General features: G+C 43.8%; 6 protein-coding genes across 6 annotated transcripts; 3 read left to right on the plus strand and 3 right to left on the minus strand.

Moving 5' to 3' along the window:
• Positions 1 to 803: 803 nt before the first annotated feature.
• On the plus strand, positions 804 to 1,754 carry O0I10_006008 (uncharacterized protein; the record flags this gene model as incomplete). Its single annotated transcript, XM_058486043.1, has 1 exon — positions 804 to 1,754. One exon carries the CDS (start codon positions 804 to 806, stop codon positions 1,752 to 1,754), a length of 951 nt encoding a protein of 316 aa, XP_058343238.1.
• A 666-nt stretch (positions 1,755 to 2,420) lies between these two features.
• O0I10_006009 (uncharacterized protein) lies at positions 2,421 to 3,371 on the plus strand (the record flags this gene model as incomplete). Its single annotated transcript, XM_058486044.1, has 4 exons — positions 2,421 to 2,692; positions 2,760 to 2,813; positions 2,873 to 3,013; positions 3,074 to 3,371. 4 exons carry the CDS (start codon positions 2,421 to 2,423, stop codon positions 3,369 to 3,371), a joined length of 765 nt encoding a protein of 254 aa, XP_058343239.1.
• A 128-nt stretch (positions 3,372 to 3,499) lies between these two features.
• O0I10_006010 (T-complex protein 1 subunit delta) lies at positions 3,500 to 5,716 on the minus strand (the record flags this gene model as incomplete). Its single annotated transcript, XM_058486045.1, has 10 exons — positions 3,500 to 3,514; positions 3,573 to 3,921; positions 3,977 to 4,215; positions 4,275 to 4,511; positions 4,568 to 4,828; positions 4,902 to 5,044; positions 5,111 to 5,219; positions 5,275 to 5,364; positions 5,443 to 5,495; positions 5,608 to 5,716. The coding sequence occupies 10 exons, from the start codon at positions 5,714 to 5,716 to the stop codon at positions 3,500 to 3,502; spliced, it is 1,605 nt and encodes a 534-aa protein (XP_058343240.1).
• A 174-nt stretch (positions 5,717 to 5,890) lies between these two features.
• On the minus strand, positions 5,891 to 6,813 carry O0I10_006011 (uncharacterized protein; the record flags this gene model as incomplete). The annotated part of the gene is made up of 2 exons (XM_058486046.1): positions 5,891 to 6,239; positions 6,344 to 6,813. 2 exons carry the CDS (start codon positions 6,811 to 6,813, stop codon positions 5,891 to 5,893), a joined length of 819 nt encoding a protein of 272 aa, XP_058343241.1.
• A 3,748-nt stretch (positions 6,814 to 10,561) lies between these two features.
• Positions 10,562 to 12,060, plus strand: O0I10_006012 (uncharacterized protein; the record flags this gene model as incomplete). The annotated part of the gene is made up of 4 exons (XM_058486047.1): positions 10,562 to 10,587; positions 10,662 to 10,776; positions 10,840 to 11,062; positions 11,138 to 12,060. The coding sequence occupies 4 exons, from the start codon at positions 10,562 to 10,564 to the stop codon at positions 12,058 to 12,060; spliced, it is 1,287 nt and encodes a 428-aa protein (XP_058343242.1).
• Positions 12,061 to 12,823: 763 nt separating this feature from the next.
• O0I10_006013 (small nuclear ribonucleoprotein Sm D1) lies at positions 12,824 to 13,285 on the minus strand (the record flags this gene model as incomplete). The annotated part of the gene is made up of 3 exons (XM_058486048.1): positions 12,824 to 12,894; positions 12,971 to 13,159; positions 13,216 to 13,285. 3 exons carry the CDS (start codon positions 13,283 to 13,285, stop codon positions 12,824 to 12,826), a joined length of 330 nt encoding a protein of 109 aa, XP_058343243.1.
• Between the last annotated feature and the right edge of the window lie 462 nt (positions 13,286 to 13,747).

Raw genomic sequence — 13,747 nt, forward strand, 5'->3', positions numbered from 1 at the left:
CCAAAAGAGAACAACACGCTTTTAATTTGACATGTGGATTTCTTTTTTTATGTTTGCCCATAACACAAACGGTTTTGGTTTGTATACCTTTCATCGGAAAGGGGTGACATGATATGAGCTTGAGGATATGCATTACAATGCAAGGGATTTAAGGGCTTACATTTTATACTTGCAGATTTGTTTATAGAAATGGTAAATGACGACGGCAGTACAAGGGAGGGCGTGCACAGCTGGAAGAATAATCTGCCACGGGATTGCCACACAAAGCAAGATCTATGCACGAGGCAAGCTGTAAAACCCAGGATCAAACTCACTCGTTGACAACAAATCATTTAGGCTATCCCACTATGCCATGTTACATTCCTCCCTTTACTCCTATTACATTATAAACAACACGCTACCCCAATACGTTTCATGGGTGAACGGCAATGAGTGGGAACCAGTAAGCAAACAAACTACGTTACGCGTTGCATGTGTATTGCACTCAATTCCAAAAATAGCATCGGCTAACCGGCTCCCCGAGTACCTGTTGTTCAGGATGTTGATGCATAAACGGTCAACTCAAGTAAAGAAGCCTTCCTTGGCAGGTAATGGCAACCAGCATCATGCTGCCTTATTCGTCGCGCACATAAACATCCGCACAATATCGCTGATTTATTATTATCTCCCTTTTTCAAATGATGTCACGAGAAAATGCCACCGATGCCAAGGCCAACAACTATATAATAAGAACCTCTTGACCCATTCTTGTTGCCAACCTACCTTTTCTTCTTTTTCTCCCCTCAAACACAAATCTTTTCAAGATGATGCAACAAGAAGGAAGTCTCACTATTGTCGCCCACGCTGCCATGGAAATGCCTAACGTTGAGACGTTCGGCAAGCAAGATCCCTATCTTCAGTTTTCTTTGAACCTGAATGACAAGTCGTCATGGCAAAAGTCCCATACCCAAAAGGATGCTGGAAAGAATGCCACATGGAACCAGAGTTTTGAGATCCCCTTGCGTGGTGAACCCGAATTGTATGTGGAAGTCATGGATGAAGAAACTGGTGTTGACGAGTTGATTGGTTTTGCTGCTATTCCAATTGCACCTGTGGCACAAGCACCTGGTGGCTACGTTAATGGTCTCTTTGATTTGTATACTGTCAAGGGCAAGAGCGGTGGTGTTTTGCATCTCAGCTTGACAGTGCGTGGTTTCAACAGCCCTCCACCTGCTTATGGTCAATACGATCAGCCTGTGCGTGGCCATTCCTATGTCAACGAAGAACATCTCAACCGTTGCAAGTCCTTACGTAACAAGGCCATTGCTGGTGATATCGGTACTGCTGTTTTGGGTGGTGCTCTTGCAATTGGTGCTGGTTTCCTTGGTCACAAATTATACCAAGAACATGAACGTAGAGAGCAAGAAGAAGAAGAAATGGAACTTGAGAAGCAGCGTATGGAAGAAGAACGTGAACGAATGGAACGTGAACGTGAAGAAATGGAGCGAGAACGTGAAGAAATGGAACGTCGTCGACAAGAAGAAGAGGAACAACAAGAGGAGGAAGAGCGAGAAGAAGAGCATCATTGTCATCACGAAGAAGAAGATGGTGGTTACGGTGGCTATGGAGACGCTGCTGAATGGGATCCAATTGGCACCTATGCACCTGGTGATCGTGTTGAATATCATGGCCACACTTACATTTGTCTCCAGGGTCATACTTCCAATCCTACTTGGATGCCAGGTGCTGCTCACTCTCTTTGGCAACCAGAGTAGTAAACATGTTGCATTGTTCTCATTCCCCCTTTTCATTCAACTACCTCATTGCATCATCAATAAACATTAAAGCATACAAATTCTTTGTTCTGCATTTGTCCATAGCAATCCCAAAACGGTAACCAATATGTACATGCATATAGCTATAAAATATAGGCGACCTCGTGCTCGCGCCACAACGAGATCTTGGGTTTATTCATCTTGATATCTAGGTAACCAATGTGCATAGAGATTCTAAGCCATGCGTATCCCGTGACAACCTGCATAAAGATGCTAAGCCAAATGCTGTGACACATGTTGATTGTTTATATGTTAGCAATCAATTGAATCATGGGGCATGATAGATAAGACGACGCCATCTGAGTCAAGAAGGTTGTTATCAACAAGGGCATAGTTGCATGATGAGGCTGATGATGTAAGAATTCTGATGGAATGTGTTGTTTATGTATTTGGGACAATCGATTGATCAATGCAGGGTATTCTTTTATGCGATTGATGTACAAATCGTTTGAACGATAACAGCGTACAGGGTGAATTCCTATTTTCTGCACCAGCGAAACCTCATCCATTGGTCGGCGTCAATGTAACGTTCGGAAGGATTCTGAGTATAAGAAAGTGTGTTGACACAAGGAGCATTACGCGTGTATCTTCCCTCTCATACATATCATGTCGTCTCCCGTATTGGTCATCACTGGTGCTTCCCGAGGCATTGGCAAGGCTGCTGTTCTTCATGCCGTTGGTCGCAATGCACGCGTGGTGGCTGTCGCTCGCAATGCCGATTTGTTGAATCAACTCAAGCAAGAAGTTGCAGATAAGGGAAAACAAGATAACTTGCTCTTAGTCGCCGGCGATGTCACCGATTCCAAGGTTGTGGACAAGATCGTTGATGATGCCGTTTCCAAATGGGGTCAAATCGACTCGGTTGTTGCTAACGCTGGGTAAGTGGTGTGGTGTGGTGTGGTGTAGTGATGGTGCCATAACAAGTCAGCTGACTCCTTCTGATAGTGTTATTGAGCCAATTGCTACCGTTGCCACCGGTTCAATTGAAGAATGGAAGCGGTAAGTTTGACCGAGTGAGTTTGAAAACGATGATCGACTGTATCCTAAATCCATCACAGTGCCTACGATATCAACTTCTTCTCCATCATTGAATTGGTCCAAAAGACCCTTCCTCATGTTCGCAAGGCCCGTGGTTCTTATATCATGGTCTCTTCTGGTGCCGCTTCAAAGGGTTATCGCGCATGGGGCGCCTATGGCTCGTAAGTTAAATGTTTATTCATCCTCTTGCTGATCATGTTTACTGACAAAGAAGTTAAAAGGTCTAAGGCTGCTCTCAACCACTTGACTGCTACTCTCGCAAATGAAGAGCCAGAAATCACCAGCATTGCCATTCGTCCTGGTATTGTTGACACAAGCATGCAAAAGACCATTCGTGAACAGGGCAAGGAGTCTATGCAAGATGAGCACCAAAAGTTCGTTGACTTACATGAGGCTGGCCAGCTCGTAACCCCTGAACAATCCGGCAGCGTATTGGTCAACCTTGCCATCAAGCCCCCACAGCATCTCTCGGGTAAATTCCACAGCTGGGATGACGAAGAACTCAAGGAGTACCAGTAGATTAGACGCCTATAGACATTATTTAGAAAAGATGTTATGTAAATTATGCGTAATGGCTCAATACAAGGGTCTCCAATTGAAAGATGAGAATGTCTTTATTGTGATTACTATGCGAATGGATATGCTATTTATCGGCTTTGAACCTAAACAAAGAGTCAATGTCAATACACATGCCATCCACCAGATAACAATCCAACTTACCAAATCATCAATCTTAAGAATCATCTTGACAGTTTCAGCCGCAAGCTCCATAGCACTTGTTGACACCAAGAGAGGCTGGATGACATTTTCTTCGAGGATATTGGTGATGGTACCCTTCTTGACATTGATACCAGCAGTAATCTCACCACGTGCATGTCGATTTCTAAGCTCGGTTACGATCTTGATGGGATTGAGACCAGCATTTTCTGCCAAGGTGGTTGGAATAACTTCAAGAGCTTCAGCAAATGCTTGGAAACAATATTGCTCCATGCCCTTCAGAGTCTTTGCATAATCCATCAACTTTTGGGAGACTTGAATTTCAGGTGCACCACCACCAGCAATCAATGCTCTATAAAAATAACAATGGTTGGCCATTGTTGCCTTTGCTCATCCATTATACATACCTCTTCTTCACCAAGCAGCGTACAACACACAATGCATCGTGGAGTGAGCGATGTGATTCTTCCAACACAAGCGAGTTTGCACCACGGCACAACACTGATACGGTCTTGCCGGCGTGCTTCATGCCAGTGATCTTGACAACCTTGGAGCCTGAAGAATCGGATTCTTCGATCAAATCGGCATAACCCAACTTATCATCGGTGAATGATTCAACATCAGCCACAGGCTTGCATCCAAGAGACTACATCATTCAAAGCATTAGTAAGAGTACAACTAAGGTCAGCCCCAAACAATTATTACCTTGGCAATGAACTCAATTTCATCACGTTCGATATCCTTGACAACCATAATCTTGAGCTTGGCCAAAAAGTGGAGAGCAAGGTCGCTGACAGCATCACGAAGAATTGACTTTTGAATGAGAAGAACGTTGCAGCCTGACTTTTTGATCTTTTTGCACATGTTCAGGAGGTATTGACGTTCTTCTTTGAGGATGCGATCCATTTGACGGTAATCATTGACCACGATTTGGTTATCCATCTAAAATGTAACAATGAATATAGGCTGCCGTGAACCCTAATCCAACCAACACTTACATCAGGCTTGGGTGGTGACAATTGGAATTGGATCAAACCAATTTTAGCCTTCTCCATGCGAGTGGGGCCACCAGCGCTTTTGACCACGTTTTGATTAAGCACAAGACCATCCACCAACTCTGTATCATCGATGGTACCGCCAACCTTCTTGACGACACGGATATCTTTAATGTTGACGTTATCGGCAATGGCAGGATCAATGACACGAGTGACAGCATCAACAGCAATGGGAGCGAGCAAGGATGAGTATTGGGAGACAATCTTCAAAAGAAAACATGATCAGCCAACTGCATGTTGATGGGTAAATCCCAATCCTTCACCAAATAGCACAAACCTTGGAATTCAATGAAGTAGATGCAGCACGAAGAAGCGATTCACGATCGGATAAATCAATAGCAGTTGCCATCTCGGCCAAGAATTCCACAGACTTTTGTGCAGCACGTTGGAAGGATTCGGCAATGGTTGTAGGGTGAATACCTATAATGATGATGATGATGATACAATGTCAATTAACTTGAATTGAACATCCTTCCAATTACTTGCCTTTGTTCAACATTTTCTCGGCAGCAGAAAGCATTGAGCTGCACAAGACGACAACTGAAGTAGTACCATCACCTGCTTCCACATCTTGTGCTGCAGACAAATCAACGAGCTATCGAATGGCACGCGTTATTATCATTTGTCAATACATATACACCCTCATTTACCATCTTTGCTGCAGGATGAAGCACGGCCATATGCTTGAGAATAGTAGCACCATCATTGGTAATAACAACTTCACCGTTGCTTGTTTGAATCTGAAAGAAAAGAAAAGAAGAGCGGACGTGTCAAAAGCTGATCTGCAATGGAATACGTTGTAGTGTAGTGCATCGTACCATCTTATCCATGCCACGAGGACCAAGCGATGTGCGAATAGCGTCGCCAACAGCTGTACAAGATGAAGGTCGTATTTAGCTTAGAGTCGAGATCCGATTCCCAATGTGTACGCGTGTCTTGTATCCAAGATCCCTGATACGAATAAAATGGATCGTCCTGTTTACCTTTGGCAGCAAGGATATTGCTTAGACGAACCTCGGTAGGCTTGTCTTTGTCTTGGAAGGCTCCGGCTTTAGATGATGCTGGTGCTGGTGCTTTTGCTGTTTCTGCCATGATGAAGAAATGTGTGTGTTGAGTGGAAAGGGAGGAGGAGCGGGTATTTGACAAGCGAGAGTAAAAGCAGTAAAGCCTTCGTGCAACACGCGGCAGACTAAATCCCAGCTGCCACGAGGGAGTAGCGATTTGACACATTCCTTTTCTTTACTTCAAAGTATGGGATATCTTTATTCAACATCGTGAACGGCATATACTAACTACCGTACGCTGCTCATGACCAAGATCGAGATTAAATGTATGTCCACTGCTGTTGTTATTAGGCCGTATCATGGTCACAAACCGTGGCATCCGCCTATGATCAAGATCCACGCTAATATTGGCTGCTGCCTGCAAATGCTCAATCCATGAAACCATGTCCTTGATATCATTCGACCTTAGTAGAAATTGCTCGCCATTAGGGATCCATAAACGTAGCACTCTTGGTCGCCTCTTGTACTCCGTTGCCATGCCAGCATCCACTCGTTGCATAGATACTGTCAATATTGGCGGCGTTCGATTGTCGATGCATTCGGCTTTACTTCTATATACATAAAGCACAGTGCCCCATAGCCTTAAATATCGCTTTCTAATAGTATAGATAATGTCAATGGTGGTCTTGCATGAAGAATAAATACAACTACTTACCTCCAAGGGCATTGCTTAATCCTCTCTCCACGCGCACCAGATTCTTGCTTTATGCGGACATACCCCATCTTGTACACGGTACAGCTATAGGGTGGTAATTGTTCTAGACAATGATACTCTCTTCTCATGAAAGTGGTATCATGGCAAACGCGCTGTTCACCTCGCCTTCGATAACATCTTGTTTGTGTATTTGAGTAGGGATCGCTATTCACCAGCGTTGCTGGGATGTCAATGACTGGGTCGCCTGCTGCATATTCATACGTCGGTAGATCATCCGAGTGGCGTTTCCTTTTGGATCGTTGTTGTTGTGCTGATGATGATAATGGTGGTGGTGGCGGTACATGCTGTTGATGGATCATGGATTCTTTCCTTCTTTTACGGTTGCCATTGCCAAAGCTGTGTAATAAATCCGAGCATAAGGTGATCCATGATTCATTTTGATACTTTGGGGATATACGAAGAAATTCCATCGAATAGTTGCATAGATACACAAACGTCGTGGCAAAAAGAGATGATTACAAAACGCTGCATAAAAACCCATTCCCCATAATCCCTTAGCTACTATAGGCAGGGGTAGTCATACTCCCTTGTGTTTGATCCATATTAGGAATTTTTGAAACTTGGCGTCTGTGGTTATTGCATAGCTAATATAATGATGGCGATCGCTAAGAAAAGACCTCTGTAGATGCATGAATGAACAAATGACATAATTGGCCACACGTAGTATTACTATGGCGTGCTCTCCAATCTCAACCTTGTTTACATCCCGAGCACGAGAGATTATCGACACCATTCTCCCATCCACTTCACAAATCTCCTTCGTAAACTTTAAAACGCTTCATGTGTTTCCCCCATTTCGCCACCCAATACCGTATGGCTTTTTTCAGCTATCCATAAATCCTAGCAATAGTACATAGTATTCCTGGATCCATTTTCAGTTATCAATCACAACAGGCCTATACCATATACATACAACGTGTGGATTGCAAGGATCACTACTTTAATGATACGGCGGGGTGATCAATGCTTGTATTCATTATGTATGTAATATCTATACTACGAATGCCGTATATGTCCCTCTCCCTTAAGCGTATGTTGAATTTCATCACCTTGACAAGGATCCATATCTTAAATCAAGAATCATCATGTCTAGGTCATTGAGGAGAGCGTGAATTGCCAACATTTAATGGGGGCACGACCTTTGTCGGATGTACAAATGGTAATTCAAATGTGGCGTGCATGCCATGGATGGTATGACAAGGTGTGAATGCTGGATTAAATGATGCACGAACCTCCCCTTTTCTTTATTTCCCTTTCTTTATACAGCATATGGTTGCCAGTGCACTAGCCGCTCTCAGATGATGCTATGATTACATTCAAGAGTAAGGTAGAGGGGCCTTGGGCTATGATTTGATGACGCCACAAGTTGTTCGAGTCAGCTGTTATTAGGATGATCAACAAGTTTGTTGAAGAGCTCTATAGGAAGGAAGGCTTATAAGTGTGCGGGAAGATACTTAGGCATCTGAAAAAAGGAAAGGAGAAAGGAAAGGAGAGAGATCGGGTTATCCATAGCTGTCCGCTGCTGCTGAATGATCATCATGAAATCGATTTACCAACAATCATTGTTAAGGTTTATGCCATTGTCGTAATTGGTTGAAGCCACCAACAACGTCATTGCTAATGATAGAACTTGAATACAGTACACGTTTGCAAAAAGCGAAGGCCTAGAAACAAAGCCTGTGTTCATGCCTTAAGCAATTCCCAAATTGGAAGTGACCGCCTGCATGAAAACGTAAATGGCAAGTGAACAGACAACCCGTATTAAGAAAACGACCGAGCGGCTGCAATACATTGATGGACCTTGTACAGATATGAAGGAGGAGCACGTGTTTACGACGACACCACATTCACCTTTTTATGTACACCTCTGCACAACTTGTCAAATGAATTCAAGACGTCATTTTGTATGGATTCAGTTGTTGTCTGCTCTATGTTGTAATCGTAGGGGTCGATGATTTCCAAAACTTATTATCGGCATCAATTACCATAGCAACGTCCCAAACAACAAATAGCATTAATGGGGATGAGTTATTGTTGTCATGGATACACGCACAATGGGCCACCTGGTATTACAGGAAACAAAACCCGTGCGTCATGGTAAACTTTAAGATAGGCAGGTGCCTGCCCTTATTATACCATCAAAAAAAGAGGCAATACCAGTGCACTACTCCTTTTCACCATAGCTTTAAATATAACAAATATCCTACATGAAGCAGTTCTCGGCTCCAACACCCCGTATTACATGGCCTGCTTATTCGAAGGAGAAGCAACACTAGTTGTAGCGCATCTTTTTTGACGTTTGGATGATGTATGTGAGAGGATGGGGGGAGAAGGTATACAACCTGTGTGTGCTGGATACGTACGCATATACACATACATCATCAGCATTGATGCATACAAAAATCGTAATAGAACCACCTCTCCTCAATACCACAATTGCTCCCTGGAAACAACAGAGCCATGAAAGAATGTGCACGATCCCACATCATCAGCACATGTAATGAGGCAAAAATATGAATAGGTGTTGTAATATAAAAGGAAAGCGACAATGATGTGGTTGTGAATGATGGTAGTAAAAGCCCACATGATTGCGTTTCATGAAGGTGCAGTGGGGCAATCATGTATCCGCCAATTCTTGATTTATGGATCTGCATAAAGTGTGAGAAGACATAAGATTTTGCTTTCAGTACCCTCATTATTATCCAGAAACTGTATGTGCAAGCGTGCAGATCATACACGAACCCAACAGCACCCTCGCATTTTAAATATTAAGGAGCATCGAGGGGAAAGGGTCATAGAGAAAAGTGGGGGAGTGCAAGAAGGAGAGTGGTTATGTGATAGTAAATGTCTCATCAGCTAAAGTTGGTCACTTGTGGTGGGTGTAATCAACATGCTGGTTGGCCATTACATTGCGTAGCATGTGTAACGGTTTGAATACGCACCCATTGATAACGATGATGTCAATCCATCATGGTAACCAACGACAAGAGAGATATGTATGCTTGTGGAGAGCGATGGTGTGACACAAAAAGTGCATGATTGTGAGTACTAGATTGGTTGTCAGGGATCATAAGCAGAAATCGATATGGCGATTGGTTCCATGTGATGTGGATGCTCATTTATCTGAGAAGCTATGCAATGGAGCTATCGTTGCTAAACCAACCCCAGCCAGCCATCATCACCTGCTTTGTCGGCCACCCAAAGTAATTTGATCTCCATCGTGAGGCGGTAACCATGATGATGCAGTTGTTGGTGTGTATGTCAATGCTGTGCCACAACTTTATGCATGACATAGCATAAGGATGTGTCCGCTAAGACATTATGATGGCTTCCTACCAAGGGTCTTTTACACCCGTAAAAGGTATAGAAAGGGTCATTAGGTTGCTCTTTGGTAAAAAGTGGATCGAGTAAAAACCCTGCTGGTGGGGAGACTCAAACAAAGAGTGCGATAAAAAACAAGAGAATGAGTTGTAGGCAAACGGAGCTCTTTCTCAAGGAGAGGTATGCAGGCAATAGCAAGATGGTGTGGCGACAAGTCAAACACAGTAAGGCAGCGAGAGATCCATTTATTAGTATAGGAGCCTTTGTGACCCAAAAAAGCAAGGTAGAGTGTGAGTGGGGGTTGAGTGGAGGAGAATCCACGTTTGCCATGACCACATGCAAAGGGAGGTTTAAGCTTGCTGTCCATTTGCTTTTTTCATAACGGTGTCTTTGGACATGATGGGCATCAACAACTTTTTGCTCCATTGTCTGAGTCTGCTTTTAGAACACAACGGGGCACCTAGGGGGTCAACAAATGAGGGGCATATTGGGCGAGGGGGTTGTGTGTGTGTGTGTGTGTGTGTGTGTATGATGAAGTGCGAATGTGCTGTGTGCTGTGCGCTTTGCCTAGATGGTAAGGAAAAGATGCTGGTGCTGGTAATGATAGGTTCGCCACCCCTTCCTGCATTTACTTATTTTGACTCTAGCAAACGGACCCTGGTACCAAAACATATAAATTCACGCCCTTACTCACAAATCTTGCATCCTTTTCCTTCCCCATTCACCGTGCTATCTTAAATTTTTACACTTAATCTGCACACTTCTTTTACCCCACCCACTCTTTTATATTACAACCATCTAATTTTATTTAATCGCTCGTCTTTATTAATCATCATCATGTACAAAACGATCTACCGATTCAGGTAAATCACATTCATGTCATCTTTGTTGAATAGCCTTCACCAATACTTATAGTACTTGTATGTGGCAACGATAGAGTACGTGTCGAAGGAAAGTCATTCAGCTTTCCCTTACACCTGTGCATATACCAAAATACAACACCAAGTTTTGCTGAGCTCATACAGCGGATGCGGCGTGCCGCTTCCCAACAGGTAAGCAATGCATAGTAGGTTTTGTTTATGCAGCACCATCGGCTGACACGCATCATCTGGCAGAATCAGGATCTCGATCTCGATGACTATCTTATTACGGTGGATGACAGCCACAAACAACATCACAACAGCTGCAGCAACGTGATTCTGCATGACGATCATTCGCTGCAAGTTGCATTAAAAACCATGTCCGAGCGCCATTATCTTGAGCTTGTATTGCAGCATAAACGAGCACGCACCTTGTCACCACCAACTAGTTATTTTCGACGAACCACTCCTCCACCAGGTAAGCAACTACTATTAACGACCTTATGTGTTACACCATGCACGTCTACTCACTACCGCCATATAACGCATGCAGCTGTTGCACCATCGGATCCAGTGCCGTTGATTAAGCCGACCGTAATTAGATGGTCACCTGGTCATAACGACAACATGCGATTTCCATTTCCTAGCAGCCGTAGCAGTAGCATCGACCACGAGGCTATTCGAAAGGACTCAGGCATCTCGCTTGATGATGACGATGATGATGAATATGAAAAACATCAAAGCAAAAAACAACGTGTCATGTCTGGTGGTGGCGATCTTGTGACACGAAAGCTCCCTGAACCATATTCTCCTCCAACAGCACCGACAGCATTCTCGTATCATCACCGACCCTCCTTGTTCGAGTCACCGCCTATCATTCATCCGCTTGATTTTCGTCGTCCTTCTACAGCTCCTCCATCACCAGCAACTCAATCATCATCAGCACCATCGCCTGTGGTAAAGTTACCAGCCATAAGCTCTTTCACATCACCGCCGCTGCATGATCACATCCGCTCACCTCCGCAAACACCTTGTTCGATTCCTGCATCATCTCCACCACCCTCATCAGTCCCTGTTGCTGCTAACACTACCACCAACATCTCCTCTTGTGATACCCCTGCTCTTGTACCTCGTAGAGCATCTTCTATCAAGCCATCTACTACAACACAATCCTCATCTAATCATCACCAACATAATCGAGGACCAGGCCAATTTCTTTGTGAACATGTCATTGATGCTGCCACAGGCCGAGTTTGTGGACAAACGTTTCGTCGATCATATGATTTATCGCGACATCAATCGATTCACATGAAAAATCGCCCCTTTTGTTACTGCTCCCAGTGTGGCAAGAAATTCACCCGTATGGATGCATTGCGTCGCCACGAACGAGTGCAGGGTCATATTACTGCAAAGCGTTCTTATAATCGTTATCCTTTGCCAACAATGGATCGTGCTCAGCAGGCTAGAGTACAATGACCCATATACATTTATCCCACATTTATTCTCTTTTGTACAAAGCCCATCTTTTTCCTTCTTAGTCATTCTTGCAAGAGTATTCTTTTCCCTTCTCCATCACCACCACCACCACTACCCCTTACATATCTTTGTCTTTTCAAGTAGTAGGCAGAGAGCAAATATCACATGAAGGTTTTCAATAATAGATTTTGGTTTTCTTCTTTGCATCCATAAAGATCACCCATCCTCTCTCTCCTCTTTATTAACATGCTAAATCGAAAAATGAAACATGTGTTTTGGTTGATGTCTGTTTTATGATAGCTCGTGGTATTGATAATGGCAAGAAAATAGGAGGCATTGGTTGGAGAGAATAGCAGCAGTGTCATATGAGAAAGAGCGCAAGGTTATTGCCCAGATTTGTACAAAACGGGAGGTCGATGTTGGTGGCTGCTCATTGTTGTAATAATACGGATCCTTACACACGACCTATTTCCTCTTGATCCTTGTAAACGTGATATCTATTGTTGTTGTCGATCATTCATCCAACCTGTTGTTCATGCACCAGGAGTAACGGCAATGAAAACTTTGATATCGTGCAACAATGTTCATTCATTCATCCATCCATCCATCCCTGTTGACTGATGTTGTGGTACTCCTCAAAACAATGAGCGATTCATCCAACACATACATCCTTGACCCAACCCCCTTGCTGACGCGTTCCATAATATCATCCTTTGCTCCCAATTGAGAAATCTTGTCAGGTTGTTTATTGCCGTATCCATCATTAACGTCTTCCTCTACCACGACCACGTCCTCGAACAGGGCCACCACGACCACGTCCTCGTCCTGCTGGTCCTGTAAATATGGATGAAAAACACAAGGTCAGCTTTCATCACTACATCGAGATGATCACCAATCCCTCTCAACTTGCCTTCCTTCTTTTTAGCCTTTGCTTTGGGTGTATCATCAATCAACAATGTATCGAGTGGTAAGCTGTCGGGCAAAATCACACATCGGATATTGTTGCCTCGAATGCTAAGCGAATCCAAGCTGGTGGGATCACGATTCTTTACAGTCATCTTCACCGTTTTCAAATGCGTGTTCATGCTCATATCAACACCTAACATGTACAAATGAGCATACAATGTCATAGCCTTGATGATGCTGCATAGTTACCAGTGATAGTGCCATGGACAACTGTGCCGTTCTTCAACTCAACGCTCACCGTTTCATTGTTCAACTTCATCAAAAACCTACAACGTATCCACAGTTAACATGTGCACTGACGCATGGACAAGGGAACAAGGAAATATAGCTGGATCGTGGTATGCGATGGTTGCGATCAATTGACGCGTGTTGGATATTCACAAGGTGTAAACAACGCATTCGAAAGAGCAACCGGTCAAGACGATTGTTGAAAGGTGGAATGGACGAGGGGAAAGCGATGAGGATAGGGAAAAAGAGCATCTTTGTTACCTGACCAACTTCATTGTGAATGTGTGTATTGGAGTGAGAGCGCAGCCTGGAGACGAGCGGCAGAGGTGTCTGCAGCTGCCTTCATCTAAGCCATTGGCTCATCTCATGGCGGAGTACGTTATCCCACCACCTTTTCCTATATCCACCTCGCTGTTGCATGACAACGTTGTATCCATTACATGGCATAATAAACAATGCTACAACTATTTACTTTAACATTGGTGATCATCAT

The sequence above is a fragment of the Lichtheimia ornata genome (assembly GCF_029851405.1).
Source record: "Lichtheimia ornata isolate CBS 291.66 chromosome Unknown scaffold00025, whole genome shotgun sequence".
Classification (NCBI taxonomy): domain Eukaryota; kingdom Fungi; phylum Mucoromycota; class Mucoromycetes; order Mucorales; family Lichtheimiaceae; genus Lichtheimia; species Lichtheimia ornata.